Here is a 12,907-nt window from a genome sequence, read left to right as displayed (position 1 = left end):
AGGCTTACACAGCTTCGACGAGGGCCAAGGATCAGGCGCAGCTCATGAGGGCCAAGGATTAGGTACAGCTTACGAGGGCCAAGGATTAGGCTAGCATGACGAGAACGAGGATAACGATTTGGATGAGCAATAGTAGTAGTAGTATTAGTAGTAGTTTGCATATACTTCGCCATGTATATGCTTCTGTATGTCAGCTCGTTCGAGCGATTTTATATCACCCTTTTCGAAAGGGTAATTTTGTAACAAACAATGTTGTATATCTTCGACATGTATATGCTTCTGTCACTCGGCTCGTTTGAGCGATTTTGTATCACCCTTTTCAAAAGGAAAATTTTGTAATTAAAAATATTCTTTTGTAATTACTTTAAAAAAAACATTAGTAGGGCAAAATAGGGCTTGCTGTGGCCCTATTTAGCCCCACTCATGTTTTTTTTAAGCTTCTGTTAATCATCGCTATATAGCGATGTTTACCTATGTCGCTATACAGCAACGTTTACTAGTGTCACTATATAGCGACATTTATTAGTGTCACTATATAGCAACGCTTATATAGTGATCGTTCTTTTTCGATGCTAATAGCAACATAAATACCAACCTTTGCGCCACTCAAAAAAAAACTTTTTAGTGTAAAAAAGGTCGGTATTTCCATCAAAAAAGGACCTATGCCTTGTAGTGGTCAGTCTTCAAGGACAAGGTCCACACAATGACACGAGCACAACGAGGCCTAGATACATTGATATTTGTGAAGAGTTTGCATAAGTGGATCAAAACTTGAATTAGGGGAAATTGCTTGCCACAATGAATGGCATTGCCCATCAAATTTCTCAAGAAGCTATCAAGTGCTAATGGAAGAATGCCAATTGACCTGCAATCGACATTGTTGAACATGTCAACCTACAAAAACTTTATTACAAATAATTGCAAGTTCAGCTACTAGAGGAGAGCTTACAACATACTATTGAAATCCACTAGTACAAAACTGTGCATATTCTTTAGTCAATAAAGCTATAGAATTTGGGCTTGTTTTCCTAGTTGGAAACATTGCAAAAATGGAAAAGAATTCAGAAATCCAACATTGAGAAGCTAGACAAAAATATGTACCATCATGGAAATTTTGGGTTACAAAATTTATTATGGGAGTTCGTGATTGATGCACCAAAAGAGCCAAAAGTAGATGAAGATAACCCTACTAGACAGCAAGTGAACTAGAAGATAAACCTACTGCAAAGCAAGTGAAAGCATGGAAGGAATGGAATGAAAAGGACAAGAAGAGCATGCATTTGCTGTTTATAGTTATACACAACACAATTACCATACATATTTGGAATGCAAAGAATGCACATATGGTATTGACCATGTTTGAGAGGATGTTAGCTACAAACACAAAGGTAAGAAAGATTTAGTTGAAGCAAAAGTTAAATAGTGTGAGGAAAGAGAAGATGTTTGTAAATCATACATGTCTTGAAGATAAAGGAAATTGCTAAGTCCCTTGCATCTATTGATGCACCAAAGCATGATGATGACCTCACAAGAACTATGCTCAGCAGCCTCCTAGATAAGACATAGAGATGTTTATAATATTGGTGCCCATAGAACAAACATTTCTTGATTTCAATGAGCTCATCTCACTTATGGTCATAGAAGAAATGAGGAGCAGGATACCTCATCTGAAGTAATGTAGACATAACTTAGACTTTTACTCCAATTTTGAAAGAAGCAAAGGCCGATCATCTTATAGAGGCCATAGGAGTTGGACATTTTGGTAGCAAATTCAAAAATAGTCGAAATTGGAATTTGAACTACGATCACAAGGAAGAGGAAGAACCAACATGAGAGGAAGGGGGAGCCCAAGCGGAAGAGGTGGATTTCCAAAGATGAAATGCAAATGGAAATGGATTCTATTCTTGTGGCAAAATCCCAATTCTATGCAAAGCAAAATAACATGGAAATGCAAAATTTTAGCAAGGGAGCTATGCATTGTCTTTTAAGCAAGGAGATGACAGAATCAACCACGTATATGTTATTTAGTACATGCTTAGTGCAGTTGTAGGAAATACAATTTTGGGAGATGTATGGTATGTTGACTCAGGTGTTTCTAACCACATAACCAACCATTCTGAATGGTTCAAAGATTTGGATGTACTTGACAACCTAGTCTATGTTGAGATGGGTACAGTGATGACTCACGCCATCTAATTGTATATGTTTGAAAGGTTCCCTTGTCTATGCATGATTGAAAACATAGTACTTGTGAAATGTCCCTCTTGTGCCAAGTATAACAAAGAGCTTGGTATCCATTGGAAGATGGTTGAGTAGGGGCTGCAAGTGAGATTTCATCCCCAAGGAAGTTATATCAAAGACTTTAATGACAAGTGTGGCTTGGTTGCAAAAGGAAGCAAGTAGGAAATAATGTTCACATTAGATTCCAATACCTAGTGTGAAGACTACCGTGTTTGCACAAGGTACAAGTGTGATTGTAGATATGGAAATCTGGCATAAGTGCATCGGTCATGTAAGTGTGCAATTTTTGGAATCAATATAGTCTCAAGATATTGCAACATGTTTGCATATGTTTAAGGTGGATGGTATGCATATGCATGAGATATGTAGCATAAAATTTTGGAGGGTAGTCAAGGCACTCATTTCTATAGGAATGTTAGTGGAAGACCATAAGATCTTACCCATTCATGAATATGTTTAGGGGCCTACACAAAACGATTCAATAAAAAGAAATAGGTGTCATGTTACATTCATGGATGACCACATGAGAAAAATGTGGATCTATTTCATGAAGGAGAACAGTGATTCACTAGTTTTTGAAGTTTGAAATTTGCAGTTGAGAAGGAGAAAGGTGTGCCTATTAAGTGCATAAGACCAATGGGGGAGAGCACTTCTCCAATGAATTCTATAATTTCTTACAAAAGACTTAAACTTAAAGGCAACTTGCATGTAGATACACCCCACAACAAATCAGGTACACATTTTAGATAAGCTTAGAACAAAGATATAAAGGCAAAGAAGTGCATTTTCATAGGCTACTCACTATATCAAAAAGGGTACTTGTCACACATGCAATGAGAGTGGGTAAGGACGTTTCTTTATATGAGATGAATAGCTAGTATGCACCTGCAAAAGTGCTTATGGGAGATGATGAAAAAGGAGACAATGATTCCCACTATGTTTTGAGTGGACCATGAATTCCTCCAATAGTGGGTCCAATGCTAGCCCTTGAACAAGGAACCATGAGGATGTGCTAATAGTTTGAATTGATAGAGCTAAAAAATCAGCAAGAAAGAAAAATCTAGATACAGATGTGGGATTAAATGTAGGGCACTCCATTTTTTATGATAATTATAGTCATCGCTAAGACAACCTTGATGAGGAGTCTAAGATACCAACAGTGGCAACTCTAGGGTGTAGAGAGCACAAGCCATAGAGAGGACACTTGTGACTTACAAGAGTTAGATAATCATGCAAAGATTTGGGTTTGACTCATATGCATCTCACCGTTATGCATACATGGTGAAAGTGGTTCATGATGAAGAGCCTACATGCTTTGAAGAGCCCATTGGAAATGGGAGGTAGCCACACCATGGATGAGGAGATGGCTATTTGTTGGATGACAACAAGACATGGGAGTCACTCCCTTTGCTTGAGGGCAAGAAAGAAATTGCATATAAGTCGGTGTACAAAGTGAAGCAAAATATAGATGGATCAATTAACAGATACCAAAAGGCTATGTACAAGCCTATGGGATAGGATCTATTTAGATTGGTTGCAATTATGATAATGATGTGGATACTAAAAAAAGGCATGGAGATTTGCAAGAAGATGTGTATATGGTGCAACTAGTAGGTTCTGATGATTTGAATTTTGGATCACCCCACATTCTGTGTAGGTCACAGAAAGCAAGTATTTCCTTGAAGCAAGCACTTAGAGTATGGTTGGACAAGATTGGGGAATATATTGTCACAATCAAATTTTGCATTTCACGTGCAGATCACTCTCAGATTGGGGAATATATTGTCAAAATCAAATTTTGCATTTCACATGCAGATCGCTCTCTTTATATGAAGAGAATACAAAGAATGGAGTCTTGCTCATAGTCATCTATACTAATGACTTGATTATCATCAATGATCTTGATGAGGCCAAGATGCTCCTCAAGAAGAATTTGAGATGAAGGATTCGGCAAGCTGATATTTCCTCATATTCAGGTTGGACTGAGGTTGTGGGAGGAGAAGATAAGATTTGGCTATTGCAAAGACAATATGGTTTGGACATGTTGTCCCAAGTACGCAATGATAACATGTAACACAATCTTGGTGCCATTGGAGAAAAATGTTGATGTGGGAGATGCTATTATGTAGAGGAAGACAGTAGCGAGTTTATCTGCATGATGATCATGAGGCTAGTGTAACAAATCAAATAGCTCATGGGGCACCTAAAGGATACAACATAAGAAGCAATGTTGAGTAAGGCACAAGAGGTATTTATATTCTTGCAATTCAAGAGTAAGAATGTAAGATAGGTATTGAAGCCAAGGTAGAAGAACCAAGAGAGCAAGCTCTATTCATAGAGCCCATACAAAAAGCACTCAAAGCGCAAAGGGAGAGATATCAAGAGATGAGAAGTAGCACAACAACCCATCAAGCACTTAGTAAAAGAATGTTGAAATAAATGTTTAGCAGATAGAGGCCAAGCTACCAATGTGATCAAAAAATCTAGAGGCTCAAAAATGGGAAAAAGAAAGTCTCTATAGGGGCCTATTGCATATGCAAAATTATTGAAATATCAATGAGTATGCTGAAAGGGCAAAGATGCTTACAATGGAAGAGTGAGAATGTACCCTGGGTATTGAATCCAAGTTAGAGAAGGCATAAGAGGAAGCTCTAAAGCCATAAATAATGTCCATACAAGGTACCCAAATTCCAAGCTCTAGAGAGAGCTAGAGATGAGAAACAACACAACAATTCATCAACCACTTACTAGAGCACTGAAGGATGTTGAAGTAGATGGTTCAAATATAGAGGCCCAGCTAAAAATGTGACAAACAATCTAGAGGATCAAGAAAGTTTTGTAACATCAATAAAGAAATATTATAACACCAATAAGTATAATTTATTTTAGAGAAGCCTTATATAGAGAGATCATGAGAAGACTAGAGGCATGGTGTGGGAGCTATGAAAAAGTATGAGGACAAATCAACTTTAGGAGGAGCTTGCCATTGTGGCAAGCTATGGGAAAAATGCAATGTTGGCAAAATCATGGAAGAGCTTTAGCCTGGAAAAAAACAACACTCTGCAACATCTCACCATTTCCCTTGAGTTTTGAGAGAAGCAATCCCATGAACTCCAAAAAAAACTTAAAGACAAGAAGATGTTCCTACTATGAGGTTTGCAAAGACAAAAACAAGTAGCAATGGGGTGAGATCATGGCATCACTAGGAGCCACCAAGAGATGGAGAGGCTAAGGGCTGATTTTATAGCTGGGTGCTCCAACATAGATGAAGGATGCTAGGAGTCTAACGATTGGATGCCCCAAAGATGCAATGGATGGATGGAGGCACTACTGCAAGCAACATTGGAGGTGGTGGATGTGACCACAAACATAGACTTGATTGGCATCGAGTTCTTTGGCTGGGATGGCCTTGAACTTTTGGTATTACAATGAAGAGGAGGACTGAGGGTGTGGGGGCTCCATCACCTCCCTCTCCCTCCACTTAGGTATGGTTATATGTTGGATGCCCTCGAAATCCAAGCAGTTTTGCTACGTTGGTTAAACTACTTGGTTGCCTTATCTAGTTATTTTAGTTTAGTTTCGTTACAAGTTTTGTATGTGATTAGGCCTATCAAAGTCTAATTAATGCAAATTTTGAAGTTAGGGATTCTAGTTGTCTTTTAGCATGTGATTTTTATTTGCCAAAATTAAAAAATATTGGCTTTTCTAGCTTGTTGATAAGAGTTTCAAATTGCAAGATACGAATTTTTAAAGAAACAGTACCCATTACGAATATTTATGAATAGTACATAGGGGCCCTAAGAATAATAATCGTTCCCCCTCTTTTTTTTAGTGCCACATCTCCCATTAAACTCCTTTTTTTTAAGAGTGTCCCCCCCATGCACCAAATGACATGGGTAGCATAGGTCAACATATCCGAGCATGCAAAATTGATGGCAGGCATAGATGCTTGCAGGCCTAGCCGCTACCACCATGGTGATCAGGCTCTGCATAGAGCAATGGCTACAAATAATGCACACTCTATGTGCAAATGCCACACAGTGCAACCAAATGTTGGTTCATGAGGACAAGGCATAGACAGGGAGGATGACTCCGAGGAGGAAGAATCTAAGCTCCCAAGTCCAAGCGCTTCTAGCTCACACAGCATGTACTATGGTCGATGAATTCCTTCGACTGGAGAGCATCCATAAGAGGGGAGCCTACAGCATGTGGTATGTGAAACCAAGGTCTCTTCACTTGTGGCAAAATTTCTTCCACTACGTGGACGAGGACGATGTGTGCTTTGAGGCCACTGTGAGACTACCCCGGCATCTATATCGGTTCGTGTGTGAGCTGCTCTCTCGCTGCTCTGGGATGACCTATCTCAGAAGGAAATGCCATTGTCATTGCAAAGTATTCCCACACGAATGTTCACAATACAGAAGAAAGTCACAATTGCATTGCATTGCTAGGGTCAGGCATGAAGCTTACAGATCTTTTCAAGCACTATGGGGTTGAAAAGTCCACAGTAGGCTGAGTTGTCCGTTGATTTGTCAATGCCTTGAACAAGCACTTGAAGGAGTTAATCTATTGGCCTACAACAGATGTAGCGTGCAAGAATTGAAGCAAGGCTTCTTTGCTCTTTGAGGGCTTCCCAAGTGCTGTGGCATACTCAATAACATGCACATTGAGATAGAGTTTCCTCCCAAGGAGTGGCACATAGCATGGAGAGACCACAACAAGTGGTATTCCATGTCCTTGCAAGTTGTGGTGGATGCCAACATGTGGTTCTTAGACATCTTTCACAGGGTGGGCAGGATCAGTGAATGATTTGAGGCTCCTAAGAAATTCTACTCTATACCATCTAGCAAAAGGAGGGCAAATACTGAACTGTCCTACATTCATAGAAGGGAATCATGAGATAAGAGAGTACATACTTGTTGCGAAAGGCGGGTACATCCCTCTGCCTTGGCTTGTAATCCCCTTCCCTGCACCAGACTCTCAGAGATTGAAGGACTTCAATTTCATACATTCATCTTCTTAGATTGTCATGGAGAGGGCCTTTGGCAGATTGAAAACTACCTGGCCATTCCTATAGAACAATTTTCACGGGCCACATGTTGATTTTCTACCAAGGATTGTCACAGCCTATGCCATCTTACACAACATATGTCTAGATTTCAATGTCAGCATCCCCGAGAGTTTTGTGCCAGACCTCAATGTTCAGTTGAACTATGAGGCCGGTGATTATGAGGCAAGGGAGCGTACTCGAAATGCTCTCCTCAATCACCTCATAACCCAGTGATGACAGACTAAGAAGTATGTAATAAACACTGGAGCAAACACTGTTGCTAAAAAAGGTTTCAATGGAGAATCAATTTGCATTTTAGAACTTTTAATACAATGCACTCATTTTTCAAAACAACACATGACCATCGAATTGCATTTTGGATTTGCGTCACATGAAAATCAATTTGGATTTCCAATTCCTACTAAAACGCACACCCAAAACATTGCATTCCGATTTGCAACACAACAAAGTCGATTTGTCATGTTTCAATACAACACATAAAATCCATTTGGATTTCCAATTCTTGCTACAATGCACACCCAAAACCTACCATTCGGATTCCTAATAAAACGCACACCCAGAAGTTTGTGAGCACACATAGGTGCTCTGTTCTAAATACTTTGCAAACTATGAATTGTCCACAAAATCAATACAAAACACAACCGAATATATCAAAAGAGGAACTATTTCCTAAGTGGTGCAAGGGACTTTGCGATGTAGTTCAGTGAGCTTCAGAGAGCAAGCGTGCTCTCCCGTGCAACCTTCTCCACCAACTCAAGGCGTCGTCACTCCATCCCCTCTATAGCATCAAGACATTCGCGCTCCCTTCTATCCTTGGTAGCCTCTACTTTGTCAAAGCGTGTCCCTCTCTCCTGCACCTACTTCTCAAAAACCCCTGCCAAATTCTTCAGAGTGTCTTGGACCTCACACCTACCTCCAGAGAGCCTTTGAGCCCATTTTCATGGTATCGCCGTGCCAGAGTCATCTCTGCACGATCCCTCCACTAAAGCATCCTTCGTAGCTACAAGTGGTGAGTTCTCCACATCGAGTAGGCTCTCTCGCCCACTGCAGTAGACAAACCCAAAATATTTTTGACTTGAGACCAAATACAAGCAAAGCAAAACATGAAGTCGATGGAGAGGAGGGGGAACCATTGAGTGAATCCACCACTATATTGCCAGGGTTGATTTTGCTATCCAACCCGAACAAATGCACCATCTTTGTGTAGACCTACAAAGACATGCTTTTCGTTTGACAGACGATGCCTGATCTTTTCTTCTTCATCAATGTCAAAGTACATGGATGCTCCAGACTAATGCTGCCATTCAAAATCATATATCTTGTTCCACAATTCTGAAGGCCTCTCCCACTTGTCTTCGCACTGTTGTGTAGTGCGCAATACATTTCGGGCCATGCACATCTCGGATGTTTTAAGCCATCTGTCCTCAACCCGTGCGTATATCCCCTTTTCCTACAGCATCCAATCGAACTGCTTCTTGCTCTCGATGATGTGGCATCACCTCCCACTCCTTTCACTTGGTTTTGTCCACAACTTCACCCCCGCCATTCTTCTTCTTGGATGCTCCGGTCGCAGTTGCAGAGTCCGACTTTGTGGCCTTCTTTTTGGTCGCACCTTTTTTCCCAATCACTCCCGCTGGAGCAAACGCCACACTAGGAGGGTGCACTCCCTCAGTTGCAAGCACTGACACTTGCGTGGAAGGTACTCCAGGAGCTGCGTGCTTCCTGTCTCTGTGTCCTCCCATGCTGTGTTGAGGTCGACTTGGGAGAGGATGGAGGGGTTTGCCATGGCGGAGGAGGGAGGAGAGCGCAAGGGTCCTGGCGGAAATGGAAGCCCCCATGGCGGGAGCAGAGAAGAGAGCTCACCGACTACTCGTCGGTGGAGAGCATTCAAATAAATGCTCAAAATTAGCCTGCACTATGCAGACTGATAGTTTTCGAGTCCAGGGGTGCCCTTGAGCATCCCTTGAACTAAAATTTTTTGTCCGGTTGGGTGCCGTCAGATTTCACGCATCCAGTGGATAGGTGTTTGCATGGGGCCTCGCTATCGGTCCACAGCGGGTGTCCGCATGCGCGTTGGGGACTTGCTCTTAGTTGATTGTTTGAATATTAGAATCTCTCTTTTGGTTTTAGCTATTTATGTTGTCCCTACGGATCTGCCACCTTCTTTCAACTTCTAGCACAGGATTCATAGACCAATGATCAATCCCCCAAGACGAGCAAAAAACACAACCTGGACATTAAATGCCACATTCAAAGGCAGTAGGTCTGACCGGAGACTAACGGAGTAACCTCAAAGTCCAGTAAACATTCTCTTGTTTAGTAATATTTACATGAGTCTGGACATATATTCACGGTTTTGTTCGGTCCGAACCTTAAATTTATTGTAGCATAATAGCTTTTGCTGCCATACATTTGAGCTTCTTCTGTAGTACACTATCTCATGGAACATTCACGCCAAGTTCTTCGGCTTGACAAACTCACAAGCACTTCTATCCGAATCTCCGAGAACGATAGACGCCCAGGTTTCATAAATGTAAATGGTATGAATTGGGGTCGTACTAATACAATAAAGTTACTTGGTGCGAATTTGGAAAATTCACAACGACAGCTCTCGCATTGGGTAAAATACAAGTAAATTGATACAAAGGCCGGGTTAACAATAATTTTGAGTGGCTGCATGCTGTCAAGAATTCTACAAAGGAAGAGCGTCAACTGCCTGCACGCTGTTCGTATAGCCCTTGGGCTGTTGCACGTCTATAGTACGCTTTGGACCATGGAAGTTCTTCCGGCCTTCAAACATCCAATAGATTAAACCTGCCACTATGCAGCCCGCCAGTGAGATGGCAGCATAGTTGAAAGTAGACACTGTGACCGGGTAGCTTGGTGGGAAGCAGAAAAGCACACTCATTGCAGCACCCCAGAAAGCACCCCAGCTCCCTACATACACACCCAAGCGTCCCATTGAGAAGGGCCCAGGAACAAAATTGTTATTGAATGCGTATCGGCACACCAGCACAGCCGTGTAAGGACCGTAGGCCGTGATAGTGGACATAGCGGTGATCGCAGTGAAAGCAACACTGCTACCCAGCGACGGTAGAGTGCAGATGAAGGAGCCGATAACTGTTACGACAGTTGCGTTTACAGGGATCCGTTCCTTGGGTGTCAGTTTGATCAAATATTTATGGAAAGGAAGGCCAACGTCTCTGGCCATTGCGTACGCCTGCAAGGAGATGGCAGCCAACACAGGAATCATGAGCAACTCCAAGAGCAATTTTAAGGAGATTGAAGTAGACGAGATTGAGCGAATTAGAACAATTTGAAGTTCGTTCCGTAGAACAATTTGGACGAGTTGGAAGTGGGAGACTGCCATACCATTCTAGCTGTTAGAGTGACATTGGTGATGTTACCAAAGAAAAGAGACACTCCTGCCAAGGCTGTGAACACAATGGCACCTCCGGACCCGTGATTATACTTCGCATGGAAAACGTCGTAGAAAATTTGACTGGCTGCAGACGCATCTCCTCCCCCTGAAATGCAGCGATAATACACCGTTGAACTCAGGTGAAGGAGATCTCGAGCAGAAGACCGACTGCGAAGTCTCCGCTGAAAGGAAAGCTTCGACCATCAAGGATAGAATTATATCTGATTACCTGTTGCTGTGGTATTTGCGAGAACGTTTGCTGGAATCTGAATGCAGAATGTCATCACTGTGAGGAGCAGTATCTCCACACCTGCCGTGGTATATACACTTCGGATCATAGCCCGCGGCCCAGCAATTGCTGCGGTCTTTACCTCTTCCACGATGTGCGAGCCCACTTCAAAACCGGTCAAGATAGATTGGAAATAAGGAAGCCCCAGAAGAACCACCATTGTACTGCTGCGAATGCCTTGATCGGGGGCCTTGACGAAATGGGTGAAAACGAACTTGGCGGATTGGTATCTCGGGGCAACAGCGAGGAGTGTGATCACCACCACCAGGATAGACCCAATCTGGAAATAAGCTCCGATAGCGCTGAGGCGTCCAAGCCACTTTGTGCTGACGATGGAGACGAAGAAATGAATCACGAAGAGACCCCCCGTGACGAGCACCACCTACAGCATAGCAAACACACGCTTAGCTGATAATCGGCGAAGATCCTCGTTTGCCTTCAGCAAACCAGAGCGGAAATTGATACTCACCTGATAATCTGAGAGCTGTGTTCCCCCGTTTTGCATACCCCCGGTGGCTAGAAGCACAATAGTGGAGATGAACTGGGCAAGCAAATACTCATTCAGCGCCGTTCCACAGAATGAACCGATGAGGTAGATCCATCCTACAAACCAAGATAACCAGGGCATATGCTGCTTGGGAACGAGCTGCGCCACCCAGTAGTAGACGCTGCCAAGGGTTGGAAACGCAGAGATAACCTCCGACATGGCGAAGGCCATACACAGAGTCCCCAGAGTGGTAGCAAGCATACCCCAGAAGATGGTCACAGGTCCGCCGTAGCTGTACATGAATCCGTAGTAACCCGTGATGAAACCAAGGGGGGCGGTGTAGGAGAAGGTGTAAGCCCACTGCTGGAAGGGGCTCATGACCCGGATGTATTCCTGCTTGTAGCCCAGCTCGTTGAGGCGCTTCTCGTCTTCATCCGATGCTTTGAGGACATTGTTGTCGGGTTCGAGGTCTTTTGTGAAATCCATGGAGAGAATGGAGCGACTTAGTTGGGCAATGGGCGACGGGAGGGGTGGGCTGCAGCTGCACTTATAGCTGGCGGCAGCACGAGAGAGAATTAGGACGAGAAGGGGGGCGGCGGGGGGGGGGGGGGGGGGGGGGAGAAGACGATGGAAAAAGAGGAGAAAGGTGCGACAAGGATGTGGAAAAGGCGGCTGGGGAAAAAGCAAGAGGGGGTGGGAAGATGGGTACTGCAGAAAAATACGTGCGATTTCGATTGGTGGAGCGGCCGTCGATGAAAGAAGGCGGTATGAAGCAGGGGGGATGAAGGGATGAGCGAGGAGAGAAGGGGGGGGGAGGTGACTATGATACGAATGTCAGCTACAAAGAGAATGATAGTGAAGAAGAGGGGGAGGGGAAGAAGGAGATAAGAAGCAATGGCGAGGGCAGGTAGGGGCGAGGGAGTCCGTTTTGTTGGGTGAAGAGCAGCAGAAAGAAGGTGGGCAAAATGGGGTGATATATAGAAAGAAGAGGGAGGGTGTTTGTGGGGGAGGGCGATATTTTGCATGCGGGGAACGCACCCCCCCACACTCCCCCCACACTCCATGCAAAATCTATCGCATCTCGGCCGTCCATTCCTTTCACGTAGTCAACGGCCTCGTGCATGCCCCGTGTACGTCCATGCTCTCAACGTTCCCCCCCCGCCCTCGTTTGTATATTATTATATCGTGTGCTCCCTTCGATCTTCACGAGCTCTTGTTGGGGGGTGAAGCCTTGCCTAGCTATGACAGCCCACCTCTCTTATCTCCATCTCATTTTTCATTCATCTCATTTTTCATTCCATTCCTCTTGTCCACCAGCTTCATATTTTTAGATATGCTTAACTCTAATCCTTTCCACTTCTTTAGGTTTTGTTTTTTGCTCCCCATAGGTAGGTCTTA

The 12,907-nt window shown here is 43.2% G+C and overlaps 1 protein-coding gene across 1 annotated transcript; it reads right to left on the bottom strand.

Moving 5' to 3' along the window:
* Positions 1-9,667: 9,667 nt before the first annotated feature.
* Positions 9,668-12,436, bottom strand: LOC147891379 (amino-acid permease BAT1-like). Its single transcript, XM_087390045.1, has 4 exons — positions 11,492-12,436; positions 10,963-11,404; positions 10,685-10,839; positions 9,668-10,532 (listed from the first exon to the last, which is right to left on the bottom strand). Exons 1-4 carry the CDS (start codon positions 11,993-11,995, stop codon positions 10,005-10,007), a joined length of 1,629 nt encoding a protein of 542 aa, XP_087246171.1. The 5' UTR covers positions 11,996-12,436; the 3' UTR covers positions 9,668-10,004.
* Positions 12,437-12,907: the final 471 nt, after the last annotated feature.

The sequence above is a fragment of the Dipteris shenzhenensis genome, chromosome 18 (genome assembly GCF_047967505.1).
Source record: "Dipteris shenzhenensis isolate YYH24624 ecotype China chromosome 18, Dip_SZ_1.0, whole genome shotgun sequence".
Taxonomy (NCBI): domain Eukaryota; kingdom Viridiplantae; phylum Streptophyta; class Polypodiopsida; order Gleicheniales; family Dipteridaceae; genus Dipteris; species Dipteris shenzhenensis.
The sequence above is the reverse complement of the archived record's forward strand: the minus strand, read 5'-3'. Positions and strand labels throughout refer to the sequence as shown.

Coding starts and splice junctions, on each gene's coding strand:
- LOC147891379 (XM_087390045.1), bottom strand. CDS start 11,995: ATGGATTTCACAAAAGACCTCGAACCCGACAACAATGTCCTCAAAGCA. Junction 10,840..10,962: donor CGCAAATACCACAGCAACAG/GTAATCAGATAT, acceptor GCTGCATTTCAG/GGGGAGGAGATGCGTCTGCA. Junction 10,533..10,684: donor TCACTCTAACAGCTAGAATG/GTATGGCAGTCT, acceptor ATCTCCTTGCAG/GCGTACGCAATGGCCAGAGA.